The sequence below is a fragment of the Pipistrellus kuhlii genome, unplaced genomic scaffold (genome assembly GCF_014108245.1).
Source record: "Pipistrellus kuhlii isolate mPipKuh1 unplaced genomic scaffold, mPipKuh1.p scaffold_m20_p_22, whole genome shotgun sequence".
Taxonomy (NCBI): Eukaryota; Metazoa; Chordata; class Mammalia; order Chiroptera; family Vespertilionidae; genus Pipistrellus; species Pipistrellus kuhlii.
Window position 1 is genome coordinate 4,127,529 of NW_023425521.1, and position 12,090 is coordinate 4,139,618.

At 36.9% G+C, this 12,090-nt stretch overlaps 1 protein-coding gene across 11 annotated transcripts in view; it reads left to right on the plus strand.

Annotated features, from left to right (window-relative positions):
* The window catches only part of GPATCH8 (G-patch domain containing 8), a 66,503-nt gene that overhangs the window by 21,978 nt on the left and 32,435 nt on the right, over positions 1-12,090 (plus strand). For 5 of the 11 annotated variants that reach the window (XM_036451654.2, XM_045586197.1, XM_036451649.2 and 2 more), the window contains 2 exons: positions 983-1,000; positions 3,657-3,729. The exons of 1 other annotated variant lie outside the window; for it this stretch is intronic. Coding sequence is in view for 1 of the 10 variants with exons in the window: in XM_036451647.2 (XP_036307540.1) it covers positions 3,657-3,729 (73 nt within the window). In the remaining 9 variants the exon portion in view is untranslated. The remainder of the gene's footprint in view (positions 1-982; positions 1,001-3,656; positions 3,730-12,090) is intronic. 5 more of the 11 variants (XM_036451647.2, XM_036451653.2, XM_036451651.2 and 2 more) reach the window with 1 other exon arrangement.

Genomic DNA, 12,090 nt, shown 5'->3' on the forward strand with positions numbered 1-12,090 from the left:
GTGACTGAAATAGTGATTGTTACTATGTTAGAAGTTAAATTTAGTGCTCATTGCTTTTGTTAGGTCTAGATTACCTGTTTGGGCTGTAAGTAACATCCGTGAGAATAATTGGCAAAATCACAGCCCTAAACAGAGAAAGTAGATTATTATTTTCACAGGCTGGTGATTGAATCCCTTGTTCTTTTACAGTGAAAGTCCCATGAACATTTTTATCATTTCAGATGTAGATAAGTCTGCTTTGTTCTACTTTGTATAAGGCTTTTTGGTGTGCCTTCCTGTGCTACCCATCATCCTCAAACCTATTGGTTTATAAAACCTTTTTCTTTTTTTCTTTTTTCTTGGTAGCAAAAGAGACCATACTGAATACTGGCCCTTTCTGCAGAGTCACAACTTCCTGTTTTCCTCCAAAAGCAGGTGGTCTGGAACGATAGGAAGGGTCCAGGTTTTTGCTATTAGTCATTCACTAAATTTAGGGGGTTGGTGGACCTAAGAGGTTCTTGGATATATGTCTGTTGTTTCGGTTGCCTTTGTTATAATCACAAGGACATAATGTAGCATATTAATAATTTAAATACTAATTTCATTTGTTCCTGACATTTCATTCCTTAGTCATACTTGGGAAAGTAGATTTAATTAAAGAGAAGTTTTAGAAGAGAATGGCCACTACCATTTTTTTTGAGAAGGTGACAGCCATCTTGAGTGGTTTTGTAAAAGTGGTGCTAATGTGTATAACCCTAAATTTTTCTTTTTTCTCCCTTTAACATTTGCTTTTCCTTTCACTGTTGTCAGTCACAACACGCTGCTCTTGAACCTCTCAGCTGGTCTTGACTCGTGAATTTACTTATGCTTTCACTCTTTAGTATATAAATTAATTGCAAGCAGTGAATTGAAAACAAGACAAAAAAACAAAAACAAAAAAAAACGACCATTAGTGAATGGACAGTTTCTTACTTTGTGTTACATTTAACTGTTCTTTTGACAGCCCAGTTTTTAAAGCCAGGTTCGTATGGAAATGCTTTCACTCCACTTGCACTGCTTTTGGAAATAGCATACTGCTTCATCTGTCTGTTTATTTTAGTGCATTCATAATATAACACAGTCAGCATAATGTCTCATCTCCACTTAGCCAAAGATTCAGTGTTTTTTTAAATAAAAAAGGGGGGCAGCAATTTTTGTCAGCATTGTTTAATACCCTAAATCTCTGCCAAGTACAATTCTAACTTTAGCCTGTTAAAAGATTAAACAATAATTTAATCAACTACTTAATCTTAGAGTCATTCTGCTTTCTTTGTCCTTTCTGTAGTTATTTAGTTGTAGGGGTTATAATATAAAATAAAGATTTTATGTACAGGTAAGTTTATTTTCATAATCGTGTAATAAAGGTTCTTTACCTTTTCATATTTTGCTAACACTGCTTGTACTAAGACTTTTAATTGTTACTCATTTTCTTTACAATGAGATTATTTATAAATATTTAGGCAATCAGTTCTGGTTAAAGGGATGCTTTTTCTGACATTTCATTTGTAAGGAGAGAAGGGAAGAAGAGGCAGCAGTGTTAGATTAAATGTTTGTGATGTTGAATAACATGGAAGTTATCACCTTGGATAACACATAACAATAGCACTTTCTAATTTTTTCAGTTCCTAGCAAAAGAATTTCTAGTGACTTTTTGTGTACCATAACAATTGTGAGTATGTGTGTGTGTGTGTTTTAAAGCAGTGGTATCTTTTGTTTTAGAAACAAGTTTTTCATTGCTTCTTAAAAATATATATATTGTTATTGATTTCAGAGAGGAAGTGAGAGGGAGAGAAAGAAACATCAGCGATGGGAGAGAATCATTGATGGGATGCCTACTTCCTGCCCCCCTCTGGGGATTGAGCCCACAACTTGGACATTTGCCCCAACGGGGAATAGAACTCTGACCTTGTTTATAGGTCTGTGCTAACCACTGAGCCATGCCAGCCAGGCTCATTATCTTTTGCTTCATTTTTGTTTTTATAAAAGTCTCCTGATATCCTATCTATCTCTCTCTCTCTCTCTCTCTCTCTCTCTCTCTCTCTCTCTCTCTCTCTCTCTTTAAGATTTTTTTAATTGATTTTTTTTTAGAGAGAGAAACATCGATATGATAGCAAAACATCAATCAGCTGCCTCCTGCATGCCTCCTACTGGGGATTGAGCCCGGTATGTGCTGAGTTGGGAATAGAACCAGCAACTTTCAGTGCATGGGATGATGTCCAACCAACTGAGCTGCACAGCCCAGGGCTCTCCTGATCTCTTTGTCCCCATCAGCTGCTCAGCCTAGTTTTCCAGTTGCTAAGAAGGAAATAGTCCTTAAAAAAAAAGATATATATATATATATTGGGGAGCCTTAATCTTCCTCTTCTAACTTTATTCAGAGAAGGTAACCACACAATAATGTTTTCTTTACTCTATAACTCCAAAGAGCATTTTATCATTAATAAGGAGCTAAAGATAAAGAAGTTTCATATGTATGTTTGATTTTTATATAGAGATTTATGGTTTTGTTAGCTTTATGAATTGATTTCAGGAAATAATGAGTGATACCAGATTAGTACTATAATTAACTTTAGTAGATATAGAACACTTTAAAAATAATTTTTAAGCGTCTTCCTCTGGATAAGCAGCATCATTTTATCTGACACAGTTAATGGTTATTTTAGCTTTGTCTCTATACTGGACAGTATTTGTAAAAAGCAAAGAATTGGACAAAGGTATGCAGAGGTTTCTAAGATCTTGACTCCTTACACAAAAGCTGACATTTAATTGTTGTTTCTGGTGTCTTTTCATACAATTTATATTGAAATACCTTTTTTGGTGTGCTTTTAGGAAGATGAGACATTATGTATATTGTTTTTTTCCCCCTACATGCACTAATGGTTCTTTACTGTTAACTTATTGCTAGGCCTGTTTCATTCTAACATTTTAGCATTTTTGTTAGATTACATGTTGAAATGCATCACTCAGTCTGTGCTTGAGCTCATTTTATTTTTCTGTTTAATCAATTTAATTTCTTGTTTTACTAACCTCACTGTTTTTTTCGGTTTAATATTGGCTGCATGCTAGTTAAATATTTACATTTTATATATATATATAAAAACCAATCAAGTCTAGCCTGGATTTTGCTCTGATTGTGTTTTCATTTCTAGTGGTGGGGCAGTCTTACACTTACAACTTACTTTGTACCATGAAAGCCTGACACACAAACAAAATAACTAAACACAACATAGATTTTCTTTTTTAAAAATCTTAAAGTGGTGCTGTCTAGGTGGTGGATATGATTGTATAAGTACCTTGATTTTATGCTTTTTTAATGTTAGTTTTAAACTTCATAAATGTATTCTTCCCTCTTTACCCCTTCCCGTTTTTCTCCTTTTTAAAACGTCATGTACAAAAGTTGCCCAGCACACCATCAGAAAGGACTTTACCCCCTATATTATTTTCATATGAAATACTAGCCAGCATTTCTTTTTACATTAATGTCCCTTTATTGGGCACATTTACTCCCTATTATTAGCACCTTTTTGCATGCATATATGTAGACTTATCTCTTGCTCATCACCTGTTTAAATGTCACTAGGAAGGGAAGAATATATTATTGGAATATTTTTGGTTTGTCTTTCTGTTCTGTCTGTCAGGATAATATTGGACATCGCTTACTCCAGAAACATGGGTGGAAGCTGGGCCAGGGATTGGGAAAATCTCTTCAGGGTAAGTTTTTTAAATATACAAAAAGAAAGAAAACAGTGTTTCTGATGCAGATCTTGTGCCTAAATATGTTTGTTGTCCTTTTTAAAAAACTTTGTTTCTTTCCCGTCTCCCTTCCCCTTCCCTGCCCCCCAATAGTCTGTTTTTCCTGTAACTGTATGTTAAGCTAATAATTTATAAGAGTAAGCTGCTGTGTCGTGAATACTTTCTGGTAAAAAATATTGTGTATGGCTCCACCAGTTTTTAAGGTGTTTTTTGGTGGAAGTAGTCAGTGAATGGGATAAAAGAAATACATAGCAGCAGGGTATTTGTGTCCTTTAGTTGTATTGTGGCTTCAGTATTTTAAAGAGAACCGTTCAATAGCAGGTTTTAATTTTTGTGCTACCCTTCCTCTCCCTCATTCTCTCCGTAGCTGGTTATTGCCTTGGCTCTTTTTTCTCTGCAGTCATACTCTATGTAGTAGTAGAGAGAAAATTATCCCATTTTATATAAAACAATGGAAATAGAGGTTTATTTTGGTTTTCTGAGCAGAGAGGCCATTTCTCAGATTCCGATCAGACTGTAGAAAATGTATGGCTTAAAGTTTACATTGCATTTGTTTTTTATTTTAACTGTACTAATCATTTGGATAAAAACAAAATATTTAATATTTCTACTTCTCTGAGTATTTGCTAGTTGAAAACCAGCCAACTTCATTCAACTTTTTTTGCTCTCTGACATTCAAGAGCTATTGCTTATTGTTTTTTGTTGTATTGTTTATTCTTTGCACATGTGAACACTCCTTCAGAAATAATGAGGAATCGTACTTCTACATCTTGTCATGAAAGATCTCATTGTAGAAAGGATCTTTGGCGAGAAGTGTGCTACTGTTGACAAATTATTTGCATTTTAGAAATAGATTTCCGTAAAGTAAGTGTGTGTGTGTGTGTGTGTGTGTGTGTGTGTGTGTGTGTAGGACTCAGAGGAATGATGACTAGGGAAGACTTTATACTGAAGTCCTAAGGAGGGAGGATAATGGCTATTACCAAATATAAGATGATTATATTTGGCAAAGAGTAGATATGGCTGATGGGATCAGAGAATTCCCATGGGACAGTGGATTTTATACTTTATTTTTTTAGCATAAGAATCTCTCCAGCTGAAAGGTCCCAGGTTCGATTCCGGCCAAGGGCATGTACATTGGTTGCGGGCACATCCCCAGTGGGGGATGTGCAGGAGGCAGCTGGTCGATGTTTCTCTCTCATCGACGTTTCTAGTAATCTATCTCTCTCCCTTCCTCTCTGTAAAAAATCAATAAAATATGTTAAAAAAAAAAATCCAAAAATTTTTTAAATGTTGAACCTTAATAGATAAAGGGGAGGAGGAGGAGAAACTACAGTTTTGGTTGAAGTAAAGTTCTAGGTTGCCAGGACTAGTTTGGAAACCATAACTAGAGGGCAGTAATGGGAAATTTGTTTGAATAGGCACAAATCTAATGTTTACTATGTGCTAAGCACTTAACAGATATCTCATTTAATTCTTACAAGAAGTCTGTGAGATAATTACTGTTGTTCCCATTTTGTAGAACAAGAAACGGGTTTAGAAAAGTTTATTTTATTTTATTTTAAGACTTTTTAAAATATATTTTATTGATTATTCACAGAGAGAAAGGGAGAGAGACAGAGAGCCAGAAACGTCGATGAGAGAGAAACATCGACCAGCTGCCTCTTGCACATCCCCCACTGGGGGTGTGCCCGCAGCCAACGCACATGCCCTTGACCGGAATCTAACCCGGGACCTTTCAGTCCGCAGACCGACGCTCTACCGCTGAGCCAAACCAGTTTTGGCTAGAAAAGTTTATTAAGTTGATAAAGAATAAGCAGTCATTTGACCCAGTGATCCTACTTCTAGGAATATATCCTAAGAAACTAGAAACACCAATTAGGAAGGATATATGCACCCCTATGTTCATAGCAGCACAATTCAACATAGCTAAATTTTGGAAACAGCCTAAGTGCCCATCAGCAGATGAGTGGATTAAAAAACTGTGGTATATCTACACAATGGCAATTTTTAAAAAACAGGTTTCTTTATTGATTTCAGAGTGGAAGGGAGAGAGAAACATCAGTGATGAGAGAGAATCATTGATCGGCTGCCTCCTGCATGCCCCCTACTGGGGCTTGAGCCCACAACCCAGGCATGTGCCCTGACTGGGAAGTGAGCCATGACCTCCTGGTTCATAGGCTGACGCTCAGCCACTGAGCCACCACATCCGGGCAAGAGCATTTTTTGATTAGAGAAAAGATGCAGACTTCACAGCAAGAAATATTAAAGAATGTAATCAAGATTTATTTTTTATTTTAAATATATCTTATTGATTTCTTACAGAGAGCAAGGGAGAGAGAGAGAGAGAGCTAGAAACGTCCATGAGAGAGAAACATCGACCAGCTGCCTCTTGCACACCCCCTACTGACATACATGCCCTTCACCGGAATCGAACCTGGGACCTTTCAGTCCGCAGACCGACGCTCTACCACTGAGCCAAACTGGTTTCGGCTCAAGATTTATTTTACAGATGAAGTAATTTAGGCTTAAGATTCCAAAATATTTTAGAGATAGTGCTGAAACCAAATCCAAATATTCTGATCAAAGTATATCTGAAGATGAAGATGGAAAACCATTTAGAAAAAGTTGTTTGGGTTTGAGTTAGGGGTCCAAGATAGAGTGATAACAATGGTAATGGAAAGGGAGGTATAAATATAAAGTATAACACAAATCAACAATGAAACACAGTGTACAGTCAATTTATATATGTCTAGCAAAACCTTGTTCCCTGGGTTTAGTGTAAATCCTTTTTTTTTTTCTTCCCTTAATCCTCACCATAGGACATTTTTTCCATTGATTTTTAGAGAGAGTGGAAGGGAAGGAGGGAGAGAAAGAAAGAGAAACATCAATGTGTGTGTGTGAGAAAGAGAAAGAGAGACATTGATTGGTGTCCTCAGGAATCAAACCCTTGATCTGTCAGTGCACAGGCCAACGCTCTAACCATTTAGCAACACAGATCAGGGCTAGTTTAATCCTTTGTAAGGATTTATTAAATGTTTACAGAGTGTACATGGATTACCTAACTTAAGTCTTCTTTGTGGTGGATATCATTCCTGTTTCACAGATGAGGAAACTGACATTCTGAGCAATACTCTGCCCAAGATCTTTAAAAAAAAAAATGCTATAATTAACATGCTCTAATGGATATAAATTCTGTCTCCTAGAAAGATGTGATGTTGGTGAGAAGTGCAGGTATTACAGAACTGAGATATACAATAGTTAATTCTGGCTCAAAACATTGGAGATAGCTTTGAATATGATATTTTTACCTTAGGGTACCTGAAGCAATCATTTATATTCTTCATGATTAATATAAATTTGTATATATTCATTAAAAACTTGAGGCTAGATTGAGCATTAAGAACCTTGGCCTCAATTTTAGGGTTGGTTGGTAATTGGTCTCTAGGGAAAAAGAAAATACTGTCATTTCATCGCTTACTTTTTTTCTTTCTACTTTACTGAGGCCCGGTGTGCGAAATTTGTGCACAGGTAAGGTCCCTAGGCCTGGCCAGCAATCAGGGCCGATCTGTTGGGCAACTGGCAGGGCAATTGGGGACCCCCCCGCTTACACCTGCCTTGGCTGGCCTGGGGCCTGCGGGCTGGGGGCAGCTCCCACATTGAGCATCTACCCCCTGTGTCAGTGCACATCATAGTGACCAGTTATTCTATCGGTTGGTCGATTTGCATATTAGGCTTTTATTATATAGGATATTTCTTGTGGCATTTTTATGCTCTACCTTATATAATTTATGTTTTATGTATCTCTTAACCTTCATTAACTATAAACTCCTAAATGCTAACAATTGTTATGCATTTACATGTATCTATTGTTGCTTTTCATATGTTTTTTATTCTGCATATTTATCGAATCCTTAGAATGTTCCAGATCCGTACTAATTCTTAGGAGTTCAAGGATTAATATATAGCCTCTGCCCTCCAGAGGCTCATGTCTAATGTAACAAATAAATGGAATGCAGTATAATTGTGAAGTTAAAAGTATAGTAGGGGCTGCAGAGCAGGTTGGACATGTGAAATTTCAATTTATTTCTTGAATGATTTTACAAGTGCAAAAATCTCAGAATGTGAGAACAAGAAAGCAAGCAACATCACAACTTTGTTCGTAGATATATGGAATCTCCTCATTCTTCCATATAGAAGCACTTATGTTTTAAAGTAGAATCAAATGTAAAGATCAAAAGAATTCAGCCAAAACCGGTTTGGCTCAATGGATAGAGCATCAGCCTAGGGACTGAAGGGTCCCAGGTTCGATTCTAGTCAAGGGCATGTACCTTGGTTGTGGGCACATCCCCAGTGGGGGGGGGGGGGGAGTGCAGGAGGCAGCTGATTGATGTTTCTCTCTCATCGATATTTCTAACTTTCTCTCCCTTCCTCTCTGTAATAAAATCAATAAAATAATTTTTTTTTAAAGAATTCAAAGTAAAAAGTGTGTTTTATAAGAAATTTATTAAAGAAAAGGCTAAAAGTATTTTCATTAGAATGGCTACCAAAATATGAAAAACAAGTTATATATTTAGAAAAGAAGACAGGACGTGAAGCAGGACATTTCATTGTACAAAACCTTTGCTTTTTGAATTATACAAATTCTATTCATTGGTGACACAAATGAGATGTTTAATATGTATATTTCAAATTAATATTTATTAGTAAGCATTAACCTATTTGGGGGGTAGAAATAGAAATAACTTTTTTTAATTGAAGTTTTACTTTTTAAAATATATATATATTTTATTGATTTTTTACAGATAGAAAGAGAGAGGGATAGAGAGTTAGAAACATCGATGAGAGAGAATCCTCGATCAGCTGCCTCTTGCACACCCCCTACTGGGGATGTGCCCACAACCAAGGTACATGCCCTTGGCCGGAATCGAACTCGGGACCTTTCAGTCCACAGGCAGACGCTCTACCACTGAGCCAAACCGGTTTCGGCAGAAATAACTTCTTGATAGAATTTGTTCCTTCGGTTTGCATAGTTTTTAAGTGTTGGGTTGAATTGAATGGAGATGATTGCTCATAAGAAAGTCTGAAGACTGGATTTGATCTTTCTCTGCTATTTGAAACATCTTTTTCCCATACAGAGATGCCTGGGAGCATTGTTAATGTTGCTCTCTTAGTTCAGGCACACAAGAATTAAAATTTGGAGGCTCTTCTTAGGGGCTAGCTAATCTGTTTGAATCCCAGAATGTTTCATTGTAAGCACCATAGACTTTAAAGTACAGCTAGAACCTGGAGAAAGACAGGAGTGATAGAAAATTATTATTAATGTTTTAAGAAAACTTTAGAATTTTGGTTCTCTTTAAATGTTGAGCTCTTTTGAAAAGAGGAATTAGGTTTTTACCCATCGTTTAACTTCATCTCCATGGTAACAGGTATAGAATAAACACGCAATAACTCATAAATCCATTATTCATTTAAATACAAGAGAGCCCTGGATAGTGTGACTCGGTTGGAGCATGGTCTTAGCCACAGAAAGGTTCAGTTCCCGTCAGGGCCAGTATAGGAGGCGATCAATAGATGTTTCTCACTTAAATGTCTCTCTCTTTCCTTCCCCACCCCTCCCTCTACTGCCGCCACCCTTCCCTCCTCTAAAATCAATAAAAAAATAATTATTATAAAATAAAATCCAAGAGAATTTTGCTTTTTAGTTGTGGTTAAAAAAAAGTAAAATTACCATCTTAACCATATGTTTTTATTTTTTTTAAAGACTAGTTTATTGATTTTTAGAGTGGGAGGAAGAGAGAGGGAGAGAGAGAATATCAATTGGCTGTCTCCTGCACCAGGGGGAATCAGGGATCGAGCCCACAATGTGCCCTTGACCTAGGAATGGAATCGGCGACCTCCTGATGGCATAGATGAGCCCAACTAATTGAGCCACAGGGGCCAAGGCCATCTTACCATTTTTTAAAGTATATTTTTATTGATTTTAGAGAGGAAGGAGAGAGAGAAACATCAATGATGAAAGAGAATCACTGATGAGCTGCCTCCTGCACACCTTCTCCTGGGGATCGAGCTGGCAACCCTGAGCGTGAGCTCTTGACCAGAATCGAACCTGGGACCCTTCAGTCCACAGGCTGATGCTCTATCCACTGAGCCAAACCAGCTAGGGCCATTTTTAAATTCACATTGTTGTGCAAAGCCCATCTGTTTTGAATGCCTAGTACAGTGTCTTCACCCTTCTATTAGATGAATGGAACCCTTATTCTGTTGCAACAATAAGGGCTGATTTTAATTGTCTTATAAATGGCTCTTTTTTCTTTTTTTTTAAGTGTCATATTCTACAGTGTACAGGCATTATGCTGGTTTCTCTTACATAATTCTTTCTGTAATAACCACATGATTTGACCTAGAATATAGCCACATTTATGGCATATTGAGATAACTCATTAGATTTTTTTTTTTAACCAATCCTTTGCTATAAATAACCACTGAAGACCATCTTGTTCTCCTAGTGAAAATGATAATGCCACCTTAGTTTTGCACAGACTAGTCAATGCATAGACTTTCTAGACTCGTGACTTTTTAAGTTCTTTGTGTTTACTAGTTTACTGTTAACTTTCAGTTCTTTTTAGTTGATTTTAGGGCTCTAACATCTTTAACATTTAAACCTGATATCTTCAGGATATTTTGTTAACGTTTAAAATTATTTTGACCCAGGCATGGTTTTGGCAAAGAGTGAAAGTTGTTGGAACTGCAGTGCAGATATCTTGTCACTAGCTAGAGTGAGGAATAGGGCATGCTAACTCAGGAATGAAATTACCTGTGGCAAGATAGAAAACTGTATTTTATAAAGTGGGTTTATTTTTGTACTTGAATTTCCCTTATTATTCAGCTTCTGTTCTTCCTTTTTGTTTATTAAAATATTTCAAAAGTTAAAAAAGTAAGAATGGGGTCTTGTATTATTTTATATCTCATCCTGTTTACAAGGTTCAATCAATAAGACAACCAACAAATATTTATTGAGCTAATAATATATATTAAGCTATAACAGCTATTACTATCATAAGCCATGGTTAGAGTAGATCAGACATCATTCTTGCCCTCAGGGTTATTCTGCTTTTTATTTTCATTCCTTTAATTTTAGAGAAAGACAGACATCTGTTTGTTGTTCCACCTATTAATGCATTTATTAGTTGATTCTTATATGTGCCCTGTCTGGAGGAAAAGTATATTTCCTTTACGTGATTTTTATTAAACCCACAACCTTGGCATATAGGGACAACACACTAACCAACTGAGCTGGATAGGGCAAGTCTTGTGATTTTTCTTGTTAATCCTCACCCGAGGATTTTTTCCCCCCGTGGATATTTAGAAAGAGTGGGAGGAAGAGGTGGGGCGGGGGGTGGGGGGGGGAAGGGGGGGGAGATAGGGAGAGAAACATCAGTGAGAGAGAGATATCCGTTGGTTGCCTCCTGCACTTACCTGCCCCAGGCGGGTATTGACCCTGCAACCCACTAGGTATGTGCCCTTGACTAGAAATCAAGCCCAGGACCCTGCAGTGCTCAGGCCGATACTATAACTGCGAGCTACACAGGCCGCGGTCAAGTCTTGTGTTTGTTTGTTTGTTTGTTTTTTGGTTTGTTTTAAGACAGTGTAATTTATTTTTAAAATATTTTTATTGATTTTTTGCGGAGAGGGAGGGAGAAGGAGAGAGAGTTAGAAACACCGATCAGCTGCCTCCTGCACACTCCCCCCTGGGTATATGCCCGCAACCAAGATACATGCCCTTGACCGGAATCGAACCTGGGATCTTTGGCTGAGGAAGACAATTTCTTTGTAGGAAAGTATTTAGTATTTTGATTGAAGTTTCCTTCTTTGGAATGAAATAAGCAAAATGTTCTTAAAGATTTTAAGAAATATTTGCCACCTTCAAAAGAAACCAAGAAATAGGGAATCTGGATAGAGAGTACAATTCATTTTAAAAAGAAGTTGAATTTTCTAGAGAATAGCATATTAGCAAACATTCTATTGCTGCCTACTTTTTGAAATTCATCACTAAGTTGTGATGTGTTCCACCACGGTGTTCTTTAAGATAGGATTTAGCATTGATCACAAATGAATAAATTGAGGGGATTTTTTTTTTTAATGCTATAACTTCTTCCTGTATGTATAGAACCTCTTAATGGAAAGACATTACTACTTGGCCTAGGCAGTAATGTCACTTTCAGATTGTTTTTAAAGCCAGCCTTTTTCTTTTTGATGAGTCACCTCTGAGTGGACTAACTGAAATTTGAGCGCCCTTTTGATGCCACTTTCTCTAGAGTT